The sequence below is a fragment of the Agaricus bisporus genome (genome assembly GCF_000300575.1).
Source record: "Agaricus bisporus var. bisporus H97 unplaced genomic scaffold AGABI2scaffold_12, whole genome shotgun sequence".
Taxonomy (NCBI): Eukaryota; Fungi; Basidiomycota; class Agaricomycetes; order Agaricales; family Agaricaceae; genus Agaricus; species Agaricus bisporus.
This window is the reverse complement of record NW_006267347.1, coordinates 951182-966723: the sequence shown is the minus strand read 5'-3', so window position 1 is coordinate 966723 and position 15542 is coordinate 951182. Positions and strand designations below refer to the sequence as shown.

The following is a 15542-nucleotide window of genomic DNA, read 5'->3' as shown; positions in this document are numbered from 1 at the left end:
AGGAGCTGGGCTCAAGCATTGAACCTCCGAAGTACACCGGCTGACGGGTCCAAAATGTGTCCGCACAACTCCGCACAACACCTACGATACCCCAGGATACCCCGGGGTCCTGTCAGTGCATAGCCAAATTTAGAAAATGATCTTCGTTCGCGATCTCTGACAGTCTATGGCCCGGAGGTAGATTGAGCGAACCGATCTTAGGGTTGGACACCCCATTTTGTCCAGAATTTAAAATCCGCGTGGTACACTCATAGCCACAATCGCCAAGTATAACGCTCAGTGGGCCTGGTAGGCAGGTTACGCAATCGCCACAAGAAAGCCTGTCTGTGAGCTGGCGGAATACTGAGCTACCCTGGCATTCTGTTGCAATTAATTCCTAATCGACAGACGAACGCTGGATCAACAACTCGTCAGGCGGAGAATGTCGTCTCAGGTCTATGATGCAGGTCGCATCGGGCGCCTTAGGAACACCGAGAATCGGTACCTCAATTCTCACGATGAAATTATTCCTTCGGGGTATTGGCAATGTTCCAGTTATTGGGCTCTCAGTGATCCCGTGGGTATTGGATATTGAGTGTAGATGTTAAATTTCTCGAATCAAACTCTATCAAACTATACATCGACGAGTCTAGGTTCTGGGTATTAAGAATTTGGTGCCCGGCCCCACAAGCGGAGGTCATTGTGTTGATTATTACTGCTGCCCAAAGTAGCGGTGATTAGGTGAACGGTATAATACCATAGTTAGTAAATATTTCAGGGAGGCGTCATCCGACAAAAACCCACATGATATTCCTCCATTATCACCCCTGTACCCCAACCTAGCCCCCGACTGGAAGTACCAAGCAGGTACCAACTGTACCAACGGATCTTGTATCGAGGCACCACGTCACCAGTATCAGTAAGCCAGCGACCTCGATCGCACGTCACGGTGAAGGAGTATACGATGCCATGACTTTCAAGGTGCTACATAAAGTTTCTTGTTCATGTAATGTTCGTCACGATTCTGGCACACTTCTATGTAGCTGACATTCAACCTCTCACGCATAGATCCAGCACTTGTCCGACGTCTTCGCGAATGGGAAGTACGCGGCGGGAAATGGGGAGGATGTCCCGCCAACGATCAGTGAATAAACGGATGTTCTCAGGGTGGGCTTGAGAAGAAGTCTTTTGAGGCGTCGACTTACGTTCTCTCGCTCTTCGCTTGCGTTCCCGACGTTTCGCCATGGATATCATGGGGAGTGCGGTATCAGGATAGTGACGGTAACCCTGGTCATACACTAGAAGCTTCATGAAAGAAGCTCGTATTCTGAGTTTCGTTCGCACACGCACTTGGTGCGTGTGCCAAGTTAGTTGATGCCAAACGTTTAAATCCTCCAATGGCAGACTCGCGAAAAACCCGCATCGTTTTCTATGTTTTCTCATTTATCCCGAACCCGACGAGTCATATCGATGGTATCTGACTCAAAGGTGCTATACAATCCTGAGGACTGCGTGTCGAAACCTTCAGAAATCAAAGCTTTCCGCCTTCCCGGAAAAACGATCATTCGGCTTCAATGCGGGGTAAAATCCCACGCTATTCTCGCTTTGGAGTTCTTTTTCCTGTTCCTAAAATAGCGCAGCTGTCAATGGCCTGTCAATGGGCTCTGGAGTCCGAATCTCTCAGCACCCCGAAAATGCTCGCACAGCTTAGAGGGGGTGGGTAGGTTTTCACAGAGTAAGCGGCCTTGAGCTGTGGAGTCGGAAATCTGAAACGACCTTTCAGAGTTGACTAGGGTCGATTCACGAATTAGGCTCCCTTCCGATGGTCCCTGGAGGCCCCAAGAAAGCTATCTGCTGCGAGCTGGTGAGTCAGTGACCCTGGAAGATGGTTGAGTACGTGTCTCGGGATCCTGGTCGAGAGCATGGTATGGAACCCGATTTCCGTTGGATTAGAAGCAAGTATTAGTGGAGCTCTAGCTCTTGACGAAGCCAAATGAAACATAACCGCTCCATGGATGAAAATCTTCTGTAGCGGTTGCATCGAGCTCACCTTCGGGGAAGAGCTCCGTTCTTTTCGTGCAAATACGTCATCGTCGTGGTACATGATGATATGAACACCATGAATGAATGTCAAATGGTTGAAAAGAGCGGGAATCGAGGAGTTTACGGACTTCTGGTAAATGAATAACAGTAATAGAATTTTATTCAACTGTAAAGAGATGAACGTCTCCGTCGCTCGCCGTTGGCGACTTTCATCAAAGACTTGTTCACATTCAAAACTTCTCGGAAAACGTGAGACCGCAGAATTTGAAGAAACTGGATAAATGGCACATCTGTTATGGATTATGGTAGGTCGGAGTCCGGGTCGGACTGTATCAGATTCGAACGAACGCTGGTCTATTAACTGAACATTGTTCATTGAAGTGTCGAATAAATCTTCGCGTGACCAGGCACATAGTGATACAACTTCTCCAGAGAGAAGTCACCTTGGCTTGGCGAAATGTCAATGTCAAAGTAAGGCCGCACAGTGAAGCGTACAATTTGAGCTTCACAGCACCTCAAGCCTCAAGGGGATCGAAATCACATGGGTTGAGTTCTATTGAAAGTGCCATCAGCCCTTAACCAACTTCTCTTCCGAGTCGTTCCGTCCCTAATCGTATCCACATGTGCGATCCGGCAAGATGATATATCTGACTCAATCAAGAGATGCTTCCTGGAGATCGACAAAAGAGTTATCCCCCCGTGAACCGCCCCCGCTTATTCTTTAATAGCAGATGGTTCCACCACGCCACAGATACTATTATTTCAAAATGTTCCTGCAATTGAATTTTGGGGCCCAAGCCACGGAGTTTTCTTGGAGCCGGAGTCGTAATATACGCCAACGGCGGAGACACAAGTGAAAAAAATTCAATGTCATTCGAACGGTACTTGGCAGGAGTGAGTTATCACTAGGGCTCGAATTTCTCTGTACTCGAGAAGACTACATGCATCCACGGAAAACGAATTTGATGACCTACCAATTTTCCGCTTTCGGTTCTTTCAGTCGCATCGCTAATTATAATTTCAATGGAATGGTAATGAAATCATAGACGTTTTTCCATCGCTCGCAGGGTGTAGTGGATATTGTTGTCAGCATGGATACTTCGTCTGTTGCTCCATCGTTCCTTTGCATTCTTCCTGACTGAGAGTTGGCGAAGATATATGATGGCCATTGCAGCGGATCGTAAATCCTTGACGTCATGAATACCCTTGCCGAGGACTCGATAACGATTATCCCGTTGATTTGTCTGAGGATTCCAAAGATTGAAATTGAGAGGTTACATATTAGAACACCGGAGATACATGAGGCTCACTGAACGCGATCTCACTTTTGGATCGAGGCTGCTTGGTCAACAGAGAGGTACGTCTTATGGGTCTACGGTGTAGATGGAGGGGCATCATCTTCTACATCGGAATTGTTTTCTTCGGAAATGCCCTAGACGTAGAGGATATGAAAGCGGTCACTCAATTAGCAAGCACAGATTCTGTGGACTCTTGTCAGCTTGGGACCCTCAATTAATTCAAACTGCTTTTCTTTGTTCTTTGAGTTGCTCCCATTTTTGAATGATCTCTATATTCGTGCCATGGCACTGACAGCGGACTCCAGTGACAGCGGTATTGAAGTGGCACTGGGAGGCATTGTCATTCTAGGTAATGTATACCCAATATATAATAGCTATGCTGAGACTACATTTACAACCGCTGGATAGCGCGCGAGACACAAAATCTTGTATTTGGATTGGGAGGACTAGCATTGACCAAGGCTCCGTAACTCTATAATCTAGTGATGGCGCCGAATGAGACGGAACAAGACGGGAATATGCCCGGCATATTCCAAAAAGCTGTCGTTAACTCATGTCCATCTGGCCGGTTGACCGGTCCTCAGATGCTGAAGATCGCGCTAAATTCCTACACCGGTCGGCATTCGCCTAGCCTATTCAAAAATTATTTTATGGCTTGAAACAGTTGTACTGACGCGACACTGCCCCGTGGCGTGTCATGACATTGGACCATGTGCAGTGGTGCGTTACTTTGATCCTGTCCACGCGCTGGTTCCACTACATGAGAGAAGGAAGGCGCAAGTCATGCAATGTCGCTATGTAGTACCCTAAGATTTCATCTCCCTTGCATCCGGACATGTTAGTATCACGCTAGTATCTCAGCTAAGCTTGTGCTGACTACCAACCAGTTTTAGTCCAGGGCCGCGTCTTCTACGCCAATCTGGCTTGGCCTTACGTGTGTTCTTTCTGTTACTCGCGTATACCTGCAACTTTTTCCTTGCGTTTTCCTCCTGTCAGCTGTATTTCTCCTGGCCAGCACTCAGCAGGGCTATACACCTTTCGAGTCCACCCACGACATCTCGCACGGGGGCTAGCAGTCGCCTGTATATACGAGAACATTGTTGAGCGATTTCCTTCTACCTACACACTGCATTAGCTTTTGGTTCTTCAAGTTTTACGCATTACCTGACCGGTTGGCCTGGTTCATTTCTCCCTATACCCTTCCCTCATTCAAGCCACTCCCTACCAGCACCCTCATGACCCCGCTACGCATCAAGCCTGGTCACTCTTTGCTCGTATCTCGGAATCATCATCACGTCGTCTGACTCAGGAGACCTTACTGTGATCGTTTCTCTTCAGCGGCAACGACGCATGATGCTCCCGTGGTCATTGCCATGCAGCACTCACAACGATGCTCTCCGACCTGGTTGCGTCTTGTACTGTAAGCTATGTATCTACATCCACCCCGGACACCGAGATGGAGGATACGGGGGTCCGTGACGGGAATAACCGTCAATGGGGGCGGAGCTGCGGTATGAACACTATCGAGAGCACAATCACTAGGACAAAGATCCCTGAGGGTTGAGATACTCGAGGAACAGGATGCGCGATTTCGTTTGTGGATTTTGGGTGCGGCGGAAGACTGGGACTGCCTCTGTGTTTCAAACCGATAGATGGGAAGCGGCGGAGCTAGCGAATTTCTACAAGAATTTGGCAGCATGTTACACAAGTTACAAGATCTCACGAGACGCCCTTCCGCCAACTTTCTACCCGAATTGGCTGAGCTCTCGATCGTGCGGCCAGCGTACAACCTTGTGGCGTCGATTAACAGTTGCCTATCCTTGCAAAACATGCAAAGTCGCTATCATCCAGAAACCTGGACCTCATGGCAGAGTCAGGCATCATCGAGCTTGTTCAATCTCCAACCTCTCGGTTTTACCGTGCTAGGATTGAGAACTTCATCGTTACAATCCTTAATCGACTTTGCGGGGACAACCATCTACAATCATTGCAAGCACAGGTAAGGATAACCCTCAGCATAAAATTCAAACTGACGCATGTGCAAGTGACAACAGCAGTCCTTTACAGATTATTGCAATTGGACACTATCATCATGCCTAATCTTCGCTTCTTGTTTTCAATGTCTTTTTTAAGGAACTATGGAGATATCCTCACTTTGGCAACAGCGGCCTAAGTCAAGCCCTTGATGGGATCCCGACGTATACGACCGAACATTTGCATTCGGATATACTCGGAGGTTCGGACGATGTGGTGATCGAGCCTCGCCGACTTACATAACAAGTTCTCATTCGCCTGTTGACTTTGATCACTCACCAGCAACTCCTAGCATCTATCTCGCCCGCAGTGCGGTCTCCTCTTTCTATCTGTTCCCAATCAAAACCACTAATGGCTTACTACCACCTAAACAAAAACTATCTTTCGGGCGTTATCCTTCTGGTGATTCTATGCCATCTCTCTGGGGCTCTTGCGGCGCTCTACCCAACACAGCCTGTGGCAAAAACGGTCTTTGCTACTGGAAGCTCTGCTCTTGTGACTTGGAAGGACGATACTCATGTTCCCCATGTATATGATCTAGGCGATCTGGTGATCAAGTTGTATACAGCTCAAGCTGTAAGTCCTCCAGGAGCGTGCAGAGTCCGAAGTCTGACTGACTATGTGACTATATGCGCAGGTATACGTAGCGACCTTGGCTCTGGGCGTAAATCCGAACTCGTTTGGAACTCAGGTGACGTTTCCGGCCGATTTACGGAACGATACTCTCTAGTAAGCTATCTCGCTTGGGACGCCGTGCGCCAATCTGAGAATTTGTCGAGTTTCCTTACATTCCGCGGTCCTGGACTTCAACGTGACATATATACGGCCAACTTCGCTATAGTTTCAGATCCCACCTTGGTTAAAGCGTCTTCAACAACGCTAAGCGCAGTTCCCCCGGTCCAATCCTTACTCGCTGATGGCTCGATGAATTCTACAGCGGCGAATATGAATTTAACATCACCAGGACAACAAATGTTTACGAGCACTACCATGCTACCGGTGTCGACTGTCGCCGCTGATCAATACGGATCACCTTATAGAAACAATGGTGCAGTACACAGCCGGGCTAGTCAACTGGAGCAGGCGAAATTCAGACTTTTGTTCGTTGTCTGGCCGATCATGTTTGGATTGTCGATGGCATTTTAATCACTGGCATTTTAATCACTGGATTGTGCCCGAGCGAATTTTCTAGCTGGATCGACTCCGCTGTCATTCATTCACCCGCGGCACAAAGCTTGGACTATCAACAATGTATATTAGCAACATAACCCTGTAACATCATAAACTTGGAACATAAAAATTTGGAATCATCACAACGAGACGCGCTTCAATTTTGGCGACGGCCTAATACGTGGCGCCAGTTTTTTTAACTTGTCACTCTTGACGCAGGAGCCACCGAAAGCCCGCCTAGCCCGTCTCTTCCGATTTTGCCAGGTCTAGATACCCTGCCGTGCATCAGACGGACAGGTTATCAAGAGGGGTTTCAACAAGATTTTTGCAGGAAAATGTCGAAAATTTTACAATCACTGCCCAACGTGAAGCGCCTTTGCCTTTTCGATTCTGAAAGCCATGAAATTTGCGACAGGCCTTATCCTGGATTGGATCAAATTGAAAACTGGTTTCCAGACGCGCAATAATCAATGACCTCCCTTTTGCCATCGAAGACGTCCTTACTTCATTTCCAAGTATCCAAAAGATTGCAGTGCCAGGAGCTGAGACACCGAGATCGTAGGCAAGAAGATTACCGACGGCATAAACTGGAAGTCCAAGAGTCACCACGAATTACAAGATCTCAGGAGACGCCATTGGACGCCAAGACGATGGTCAACTCAGGCTCGACCATGCCCGTATCTTCTTCGAAGCGGCACGTTACCCCGATGACTTCCACAGAGCTGCCCGCCCCATGAGCGCTGATAACGAGGCCGTAGTGCTTGCTATCCACCCCCTTGAGCCAGGAGCCAACATCGCTGGTGTTAACACTTACACTGTCGACCGTAATGCACCAAGACTTGACAACAAGTGCGGTATCTTCGAGTACCACATCAACCACACCTTGCATATGCTCTACCCCAACACCACTGGCAACTTGTTGGACGCCATCAGGGCCAACATCCACTACTTCTACGCCTCTGTCCAAGCTAGGGGTTGCTCAGAGATCTTCCCCTACAGTAGATTCGAAGACGGCGAAAGCAATACTTACTACGCGTTCCCTGATTACCCCGAGGTCGAACTCCCCGAGTATGGAACTTTCCCCTACCCCCCAGTCGAGGCCCTTACATACACTGACGCCCCCGCCCCCGCATCCACCAGTGCGGTACCACCTGCAGCATCAATGACTGTTCCTGTAACTCTCAGCGATTAGAGACCCAGTTAGCATGTATCTTTTGTAGATTTTTCAAATGATTTTACGACTGTCAAATTAAGCAAGCTTTGAGTATATCATTAATACTGTGTGTAAGTTGGTGCTGCATATTACGCAGACTTCCCCTCCATCCGACTTCAGAAGTGTTCTGACCGGACAACAGAAAGCGAATGGAAGTGACGAACAAGTCCAATATTGCACATGACAAGTCAAGTAAAGAATGGGATGCCATTGTGTGGGCGCTTAGGAGGTTCTAGGCGCAACATGCATAATACAATGAATAATATGTGAATAATGCGCTAGTAAATAAGGAAAGGCGATACTACTAGAATCTGAAATGCAGTCATTAACCTATATCAAAAACTAGTCAGGAACCGGGACCGCATCTGCTCCACTCGCGTGCGAAGATAGATGTGAGTCACAGAATCTTTCTCTTTTATGTTCTCTCAGGACCCATAAACAGTTCTTCCATCAGTAGTGCTTTGCCGGCTACCACCACAAACGGTGATTAATTATTTCTTCATCCACAATCAACAATAACGATACGCCTACCAATTCCTGCGCTATGATTTGGCTCATAACCGGCACTTCATCGGGTTTTGGTTATCGCCTCGCGTCTATAGCACTGTCACGCGGAGATCGGGTACTCGCAACTGCCCGTTCCCTCCCTAAACTTCAAAAGCTCGTCGACGTTACTTCTCAAGATCCTGATCAAACGAAGAAGGATAGACTCAAGACGTTTAGATTAGATCTTGGCGATTCGGAGAAAACTATACAAGATACCATTCGAGAAGCTGCTAATGTGTGGGGTAGAGTTGATGTGTTGGTGAATAATGCTGGTACGGTTTTCCCACTCGGTTGGATCTGTTTTTCTAAGGGTGAATGTAGGTTGGGGTGCTACCGGTTTGGCGGAAGAATTTGGGTAACGACTCTCTTTCTCATCTCTAGTGGCGTTTGCGGTCTTAATTCGCCTTTCGGCTAACATCTGTTGCCTATCTCTAGATTACCATTAATCCAACAAATAATCAACGATAACGTCATGGGAACAGCCAAAGTCACATTCGCAACCCTTCCTTTTATGCGGGCTCAAAAGTCCGGAACAGTCGTTACCGTTGGAAGCCGATCAGTTTGGAAGACAGAGCGTCCCGTATGGAGACATTTCTTTTTCTTTCCTTAGCTAAGAGATTTTTCAGGGAATTGGACCTTATGCCATGGCCAAAGCGGCCCTACATGGTAAGCTATCCAGCTTTTTTCTTGCATTTGATAATATTCAAGCACGTCCAGCCTTTACTGAAAATCTTTCCGTCGAACTCGCCCAGTTCAACATTCGTACACTCCTCGTAGAACCAGGTTCCTTCCGTACGGAGGGAATATATGCCCATGGATGGATTTCTAATGACCCGTCTCCCGATTATGACGACTTTCGTACTCGTGCAAAATCATTTGCTGCCACTATACCAGGAAACGAAGGCGGAGACCCTGATAAGGCAATGAACGCCTTAGCTGACATCGTTCGAGGCGAAGGTGTTGCTCAAGGCCGAGAATGGCCAAAATATCTGATACTTGGAAAGGATGCTGACAGAGATGTGAGAGAAAAATGTGGCATAGTTTTGAATGCATTGGATGAATGGAAGGATGTGTCAAGAAATGTTAGTTTCGATGATACGGTGGCGTAAGATAGAATTCGAATAGAATGTTGACCGATTCAAAGAAATGTGTTGGACATGCAAGAAATTGTTTTCGGCATGGGGGGGTGTCTCTACTCATGAAATCACGGGAACCTGTTCTGAGCGGTTTCTTATCTTGCTAGTTTCCAACACAGTTTGCTTGCGTTCAATGAATAAGTATTAATAAGTATTCTATCCGGAGAGGGATTATTCGTATTAGTTTTCATCAGGTTTTCATCAAGATGTGCTGATTGATCAGCATAACGGGTTGTGGGCCGCTGCAATCGGCCTGATAGGCCATCAATTAATTTCCCTTTTCTCACATATCTTTCATTCTGCGGGATGTCATCCATTGCCAGATCCCGAGATTGTGCATGAAAAAATGTTGAAGAATGAAACACATACAAAGGATTAATTTGAAAAAGCTGTGGGCAAATTTCGTTGAACGATCATGTATTTGATTTAGTGCAGTCGGAAGATAAGAAGCAGCGGTAATTTCGATCGTAAAGTTCAAGTATCATTGACAGCGGGGCTAAGCTTATTCGACAGTCGGTATGGTGGGCTAAATGTGGGACAAAGACATGACAGATCATCGGGAGAAAACATCGCGCAAACGACTTGGTGCATCACCGAGTACATATCTTGGATGAAAATATGCCAAATGATCATCAAGACTACTCCTCTCTAGTGACCCGCAGAACCTCGAATAACCTTAGCTTCTGATTAAAAAAGAGAACCATTCCCCTGATGCTGTCTCAAGCCGGCCTGGAAAGGCAGCTATGCGAGAAGTAAATTTTGAGATCCATTCAATAGGCATATCGACGGTTCATCCACTATTTAGTAGAATATCATCTTATCACCTATTTCCTTCGGGCGGCTGACTGTGGAGTTGTGGCAATAAGGTTTTATCGTCAATGCCTCTATTTCTTTACTCGACGGCTCTGTCATATACTCCAAACGGATGATCGAATGGATTCAAATTGAGGCTAAACAATGATGAAATGACAACTTGAACCTCGCTGGTGTAATTTTTGATGTCCTCAAGAGTGCTAATTACGTATTACCCACAGAACAGGTTGAATGAAGGTTGGGATCGTAAGCCAAGAGCGGTCCTTTGACGCTAAAAATGATAATAGAAACTGCGTGAATTGTGACAGAAGACGGGAAGCATTACAAGTTTTTATCTCGGTTGTTGATGTTCGCGCGATATTTCAGGTTCACTCCTGATTTCGGATATAGATTAAGATAGATTTAGCTATATGATTGCTTCTAATCGAACTGCCCTCATCAGAAGTTTGGCAATTATCTTTTTTTCGCTTTTTTTCGCTTGTACAAGCTAAAAAAGCGATAAAAGCGATAAAAAGCGGCAAAAAAGTTGTTGCCACGTTTTGGGCCCGGATTCAAAAAAAGCTGGCCTCCTGCAGACGCCGTGAAAAACTGGAAAAAGCGAAAACCTGGGAAAAAAACTGAAGGTTACAGACGTTACTACTAGATGTACCTAATGCTGAAAAGACCATTTTATTCTTTCGACTTTTGCCTGGCTTTTGCACATGTATCAAATTTGCAAAAAGGCCGAAAAGCGACAAAAGGTAAAAAGCAAATTGCCAATTTGCTGATGGCCTGGGATAGAGAAACTTCCGATAAATGAGAGTTAAGATGCTCACGTTGGTGAGGTAGAGGCGGTAAAATTTCCGCTGAATTGGGCGCACGATTAGCTTTGCGTCAGGCGCGTAAGCTACAATAAAAAAAATCAGAAGAGGGACATGATGCATGATGATCATGATGATCAATGATCCCGATCAACATTCAAGCTATCTTCGGAATGACTTTTATAATATCATAACTCCTTCTGCAGCGGCTTCCTGTGGCGTTGTGGGGTTGATTTCGGAGTGATTTATTTCCACAGCCTTTCCTCAGTCCCAAGACCTAGCGTTCCCTCGTCTTTCATCTTTATTCCTAGGTGACAGCTGAGTGGTAACTAAGTTACTTGGTCAGCAAGGAAGCGGACAGGTGCACTGGATACAGACAGACGTGGAAGTCCGGTCGCCTGGTCGCCCGTCGTGAGAAAAACCCCAAGCGGAGGTATTCCGGATCAGCCACCTGGCTGTCACGCAGTCATCATAACCGTGCTCTACCCCTTCTGCCACCCTAAGTATTGGTAGCCGAATTCTGTCACTTCGATAGCAAGGCAGATAAGTAGGGTGGCGCTTAAGCCCTTCGATAAGCCCTTTCGCTAGGGTGGAATCCGCACAATTACCTCCCATCTTCTCTGGGCCGATACTAACGCTCTCTGCGTCCCACGGTCGAGTTCTTCTGCACCTAGCTTACGGATACTATGTCCCTGATTCAGGCCATCTATTAAGTGGCTCAACCACGAAATGAATTTAATCTAGTTATGTCTTCTGAGTCCATGGAGCCACTGTCCTTGATCATTCTCCTCGTTTAAAACCAATGACGCATTCAATCGGTCTTCAAGCTCCCCTTGGTAGATAAGGCCCGGCATTCTTCTTTGCTTATCGAAAATGACAGGCTGAAGAAGCGCCTCAGTACGGCATCATTTTCATAATGAGCACGCTCGGACAGTGCGCCTGCGGCTTTGGAAAGGCCCAACATTTGGGCAAAAAATAGATAAGAAAATTAACACAAATCGGGAAGAGAAATTGCCTTTATACTCGTGTCCGATATGGCTCTGTACAAGGTATCCTTCCAGGTACTTGTCGCTTGCCTCCCGGCTCGGGAGGCTAGAGGTGGCATGACTGTATATTCCATGTAAATAGAATCCGGAGTGGCCATCGTTTCTGAGGGGCCAAAACTTTGAGCCTCCTCCGCGTATGACCTCACAAACATTCGTACATAAATGTGATGCATTACAGGAGATTCCCTTCCTCGACCGGCATCTCTGTCCAGATTCAACAGTTTTCTTGTCAACTAACTTTCAGCTGTCTATCGAAGAAACCATGAACCACAGCACGTAAAATTGCAAATAAAATATCGGCTACTCGGAACGGTTTGATGGCCTCTTCGCAGATGGCTGTCGTTCCACTCATGTCGCATATACGTGTGCCGCTTTCCATTACCACTAGCCACCTAAAAAAAGCATGAGGTAAGTCGCGTCTTGCTCCAGTAACTCCCCTGAAACCGGTAAGAGAAAGGGCATGATTGCTGTAAGTAGAAACGAATACACCTTCTTCACTTCAGGCCATATGTAAGCGTAAATCTAACGACGTGACGCAATAAAAATTTAGAGGCGAAGTAGATCAATGGTTAAACGACTCTTAATTAACACCCGAACTGTAGGAGAGTCGTAACAGCAGGCATGGTCCAGACTCCACACTATCCACTATGCCAAGAGTTCAAACGTTCAAACGTGCCGGCGCTACGTCACGGCCGGTGCGTTTCAGGACCTGCAAGAACGAAAGATTTTTATAAGCCTAGCATTCAGCAGCATATGGCTCATTTATAATAAATGTCTACCGTAGATACAACAATCCGAACGAGATAAAATCATTCATTGTGACCTATCATTTTGAAAATGTTTTCCCACAAGGAACTCGCGGAAACGCTGTCACGTTAAATAACTTCTTTTGATTAGATCAATTAACCTAATTCCCGAACCATGTACTTATCAGTGAGTCTGCTGGCTGGCATACTCCTTTCGTAAACGCTACGCCTTATTCTTGATGGCTGCTCGGTATGAACTTGAGTTAAATCTCCGATCAGGTCGACCAGAGCGCTTCACCGGGACATGTACGCGACCATCGAAAAAGGTAGAGCATGTTCCAAAGACAAAAGAGTCCGCCCTGCTCGGCCGTTATCCGCCCAGTATAAATGGCTGTTCAGCTGCATCGTTCTCTCTTCATAGTTTCAAGCTATCCTTACTACTGTCTCAACGTCTTTGCATCCACTCAAACAACCATAATGTCTCAACAGGAGCGCACCCGCGTGGCCATTGTGTGGGTTTTGTGCTTTTCCTTCAGCGACCTGACAGCTCACACAAATTTGGATAGTGGCGCAGGCATTGTTGGCCTCACTCTGGCGATTGCTCTTAACGCTTTCGATAAGGAGCGTAAACTGGCCATCGATATTTATGAGAATGCTTCTGAACTCGCTGAAATCGGCGCCGGTATCAACGTTTGGCCCAGAACATTGGCAATCTTCAAACAAATCGGCGTCGAGGATGCTCTCATTCCTCTGCTCGATCACATTCCCGACCTCGAACCACGTATGTTCTTTCCGAGTACCTAACTACTCAGATGACACTGAACATGACTGTTTCTAGGAATTATCTTTGGCATACGGAAAGGAGACGAAAAGAACGGATACCAAGTCTATGATACCATGAACAACGGTAAGCATGACCTGAGCTATGGCTAGCTGGTTCTGCGTAATGAAACTGACCCGTGTGCTAGGTGGTGCCCTCCGTGTACACAGAGCTCATCTTCAGAACACTCTTATCCAACATCTACCTCTGCCAGGCTCGAAAGTCACAGAAATCAATAGCATCTGTGGTTTCCATTTAGGGCACAATCTCATTGACTATAGTCATCACTCTTCATCAGGCCAAGGTCCTCTCACCCTCCATTTCTCTGACGGAAAGCCATCCAGGACATGTGACATTCTTGTTGGCGCTGACGGGATTAAATCAACACTCCGCCACCTGTTTTTGCCCAGGTTACCGAATCCGGAGAAGTATCTGAACTGTTACGAGCCCAAGTGGAAAGGACTTTTGGCGTATCGCGGTCTTGTTCCCAAGGAAAAGCTAGAAGCAGTCTCTCCTGGGCATAGAGCTCTTACTCATCCTGGGCTCATGGTGAGGGTTTCGTGCTCCTTACATTTGATTCCTGACTAAACTATCCTCATCAGTATAGCGGAAAAAGCGCCGTGAGTTTTCATCATTTGTCCTAAAACCAGTTCTAACTCGTAGCCAGTACGCCGTCGTTTATCCTGTCTCCAACGGAAAGTTTATCAACGTTGTTGCTATCGTTCACGACAATCCCACAAACTCAACTGTATGGCCGGGACCATGGAGAATGGATGTAACCCAAAGCGAATTTTTTGAAGTATACAAGGGCTGGGACGAGGAAGTCCTGGATCTCATCCGCGTCAGTGCCATAAGGTTCTATCGATCAGCAACAACTAATCCTTTGCGTACCTCAGTGTGTCGATAAACCAACTAAATGGGCACTCCATGCTCTGGATCATTTGGATGTCTACGCAAAGGGGAGAGTCTTCTTGATGGGTGATGCCGTGCGTTACTTTCCGCACCCATGTTGGCCATTTCTCAACCTTCATAGGCACATGCAATGCTTCCGCATCTTGGGGCAGGAGCACACGTTGGTATGGAGGTAAATCTTGTTCTTATCTTGGAGTTTCTTGAAGGGATTCTCAGATGCCATTTCCCCTAGGACGCATACATCCTTGCCTCTCTGATCACACATTCTTCGACTCCTATCTGGCCCTCAACGCAACATGTCGGCGAAATTGCCAATATCTATAATACGATGCGTATTCCGCGGGCTGTCTCAATGTCCAATTCGACCGACGAAGCAGGCTATCTCTGTAATTTAGAAAATCCCGGACTCGAGGAATTCAAGGTCGGAGATCACATTCCCAAAGAACTCTTAATTCAGACAGCTCGTACCATGGAGAAGAAGTGGGCGTGGACAACTACGTACGCGGATGAAGATAGGATTAAGGCGATTTCGCTGCTTGAAGGGCCTAGAGCGGTGCTATAATTTCAACTTATCGTACCTGACGGTTCCAGAATTTATCCTTAGAGCTTCCTGCATATATTGATTAGAGTGCACTGTTAATACTATCAATTACTTTCAGATTACTATCGCTATCGTTCAGATTTTCAGCTTAAGCGCAACGCTTACTATTGCCCGAGCCCAGTACTTGATTGGCGGAGAAACCTTTCAAAGTATATGGGCAATCAGTGCTATTGACAGTTCTGTCAAGAGGTTCTGTTACGCCAGTCGGCGTCAAGTCGGCGTCTAGACGGCGGTAGTCGGAGTCCAGTCGGAAAGTCGGTCGACTAGGCGCCGACTTGTGATGGCGACGCAATGGGCTGGCTTACTAATTATGTATTGCGTACAAATTCCGCACCAGCCTGGCAGCGGGCTGTCAACCGATGGCCGCATTGACAGAAGATTGGGT

The 15542-nt window shown here is 46.8% G+C and overlaps 4 protein-coding genes across 4 annotated transcripts; 3 read left to right on the top strand and 1 right to left on the bottom strand.

Moving 5' to 3' along the window:
• Window positions 1-969: 969 nt before the first annotated feature.
• Window positions 970-1309, bottom strand: AGABI2DRAFT_139083 (hypothetical protein). The gene is made up of 2 exons (XM_006456199.1): window positions 1048-1309; window positions 970-990 (listed from the first exon to the last, which is right to left on the bottom strand). Exons 1-2 carry the CDS (start codon window positions 1288-1290, stop codon window positions 982-984), a joined length of 252 nt encoding a protein of 83 aa, XP_006456262.1. The 5' UTR covers window positions 1291-1309; the 3' UTR covers window positions 970-981.
• A 4396-nt stretch (window positions 1310-5705) lies between these two features.
• On the top strand, window positions 5706-7716 carry AGABI2DRAFT_122173 (hypothetical protein; the record flags this gene model as incomplete). The annotated part of the gene is made up of 2 exons (XM_006456198.1): window positions 5706-6402; window positions 7151-7716. 2 exons carry the CDS (start codon window positions 5706-5708, stop codon window positions 7714-7716), a joined length of 1263 nt encoding a protein of 420 aa, XP_006456261.1.
• Window positions 7717-8161: 445 nt separating this feature from the next.
• On the top strand, window positions 8162-9392 carry AGABI2DRAFT_211148 (hypothetical protein; the record flags this gene model as incomplete). Its single annotated transcript, XM_006456197.1, has 5 exons — window positions 8162-8555; window positions 8605-8638; window positions 8719-8863; window positions 8910-8949; window positions 9001-9392. Exons 1-5 carry the CDS (start codon window positions 8282-8284, stop codon window positions 9390-9392), a joined length of 885 nt encoding a protein of 294 aa, XP_006456260.1. The 5' UTR covers window positions 8162-8281.
• A 3858-nt stretch (window positions 9393-13250) lies between these two features.
• On the top strand, window positions 13251-15262 carry AGABI2DRAFT_195454 (4-aminobenzoate hydroxylase). Its single transcript, XM_006456196.1, has 9 exons — window positions 13251-13336; window positions 13391-13605; window positions 13663-13731; window positions 13793-14193; window positions 14247-14264; window positions 14312-14485; window positions 14541-14630; window positions 14678-14728; window positions 14789-15262. The coding sequence occupies exons 1-9, from the start codon at window positions 13302-13304 to the stop codon at window positions 15116-15118; spliced, it is 1383 nt and encodes a 460-aa protein (XP_006456259.1). The 5' UTR covers window positions 13251-13301; the 3' UTR covers window positions 15119-15262.
• Window positions 15263-15542: the final 280 nt, after the last annotated feature.

Bases quoted from the DNA above. Each gene is read 5' to 3' on its own strand.
- AGABI2DRAFT_139083 (XM_006456199.1), bottom strand. From the start codon at position 1,290: ATGAAGCTTCTAGTGTATGACCAGGGTTACCGTCACTATCCTGATACC.
- AGABI2DRAFT_195454 (XM_006456196.1), top strand. From the start codon at position 13,302: ATGTCTCAACAGGAGCGCACCCGCGTGGCCATTGT. The intron at 13,337-13,390 runs GTGGGTTTTGTG...AAATTTGGATAG, and splicing joins CGCACCCGCGTGGCCATTGT to TGGCGCAGGCATTGTTGGCC. The intron at 13,732-13,792 runs GTAAGCATGACC...CCCGTGTGCTAG, and splicing joins CTATGATACCATGAACAACG to GTGGTGCCCTCCGTGTACAC.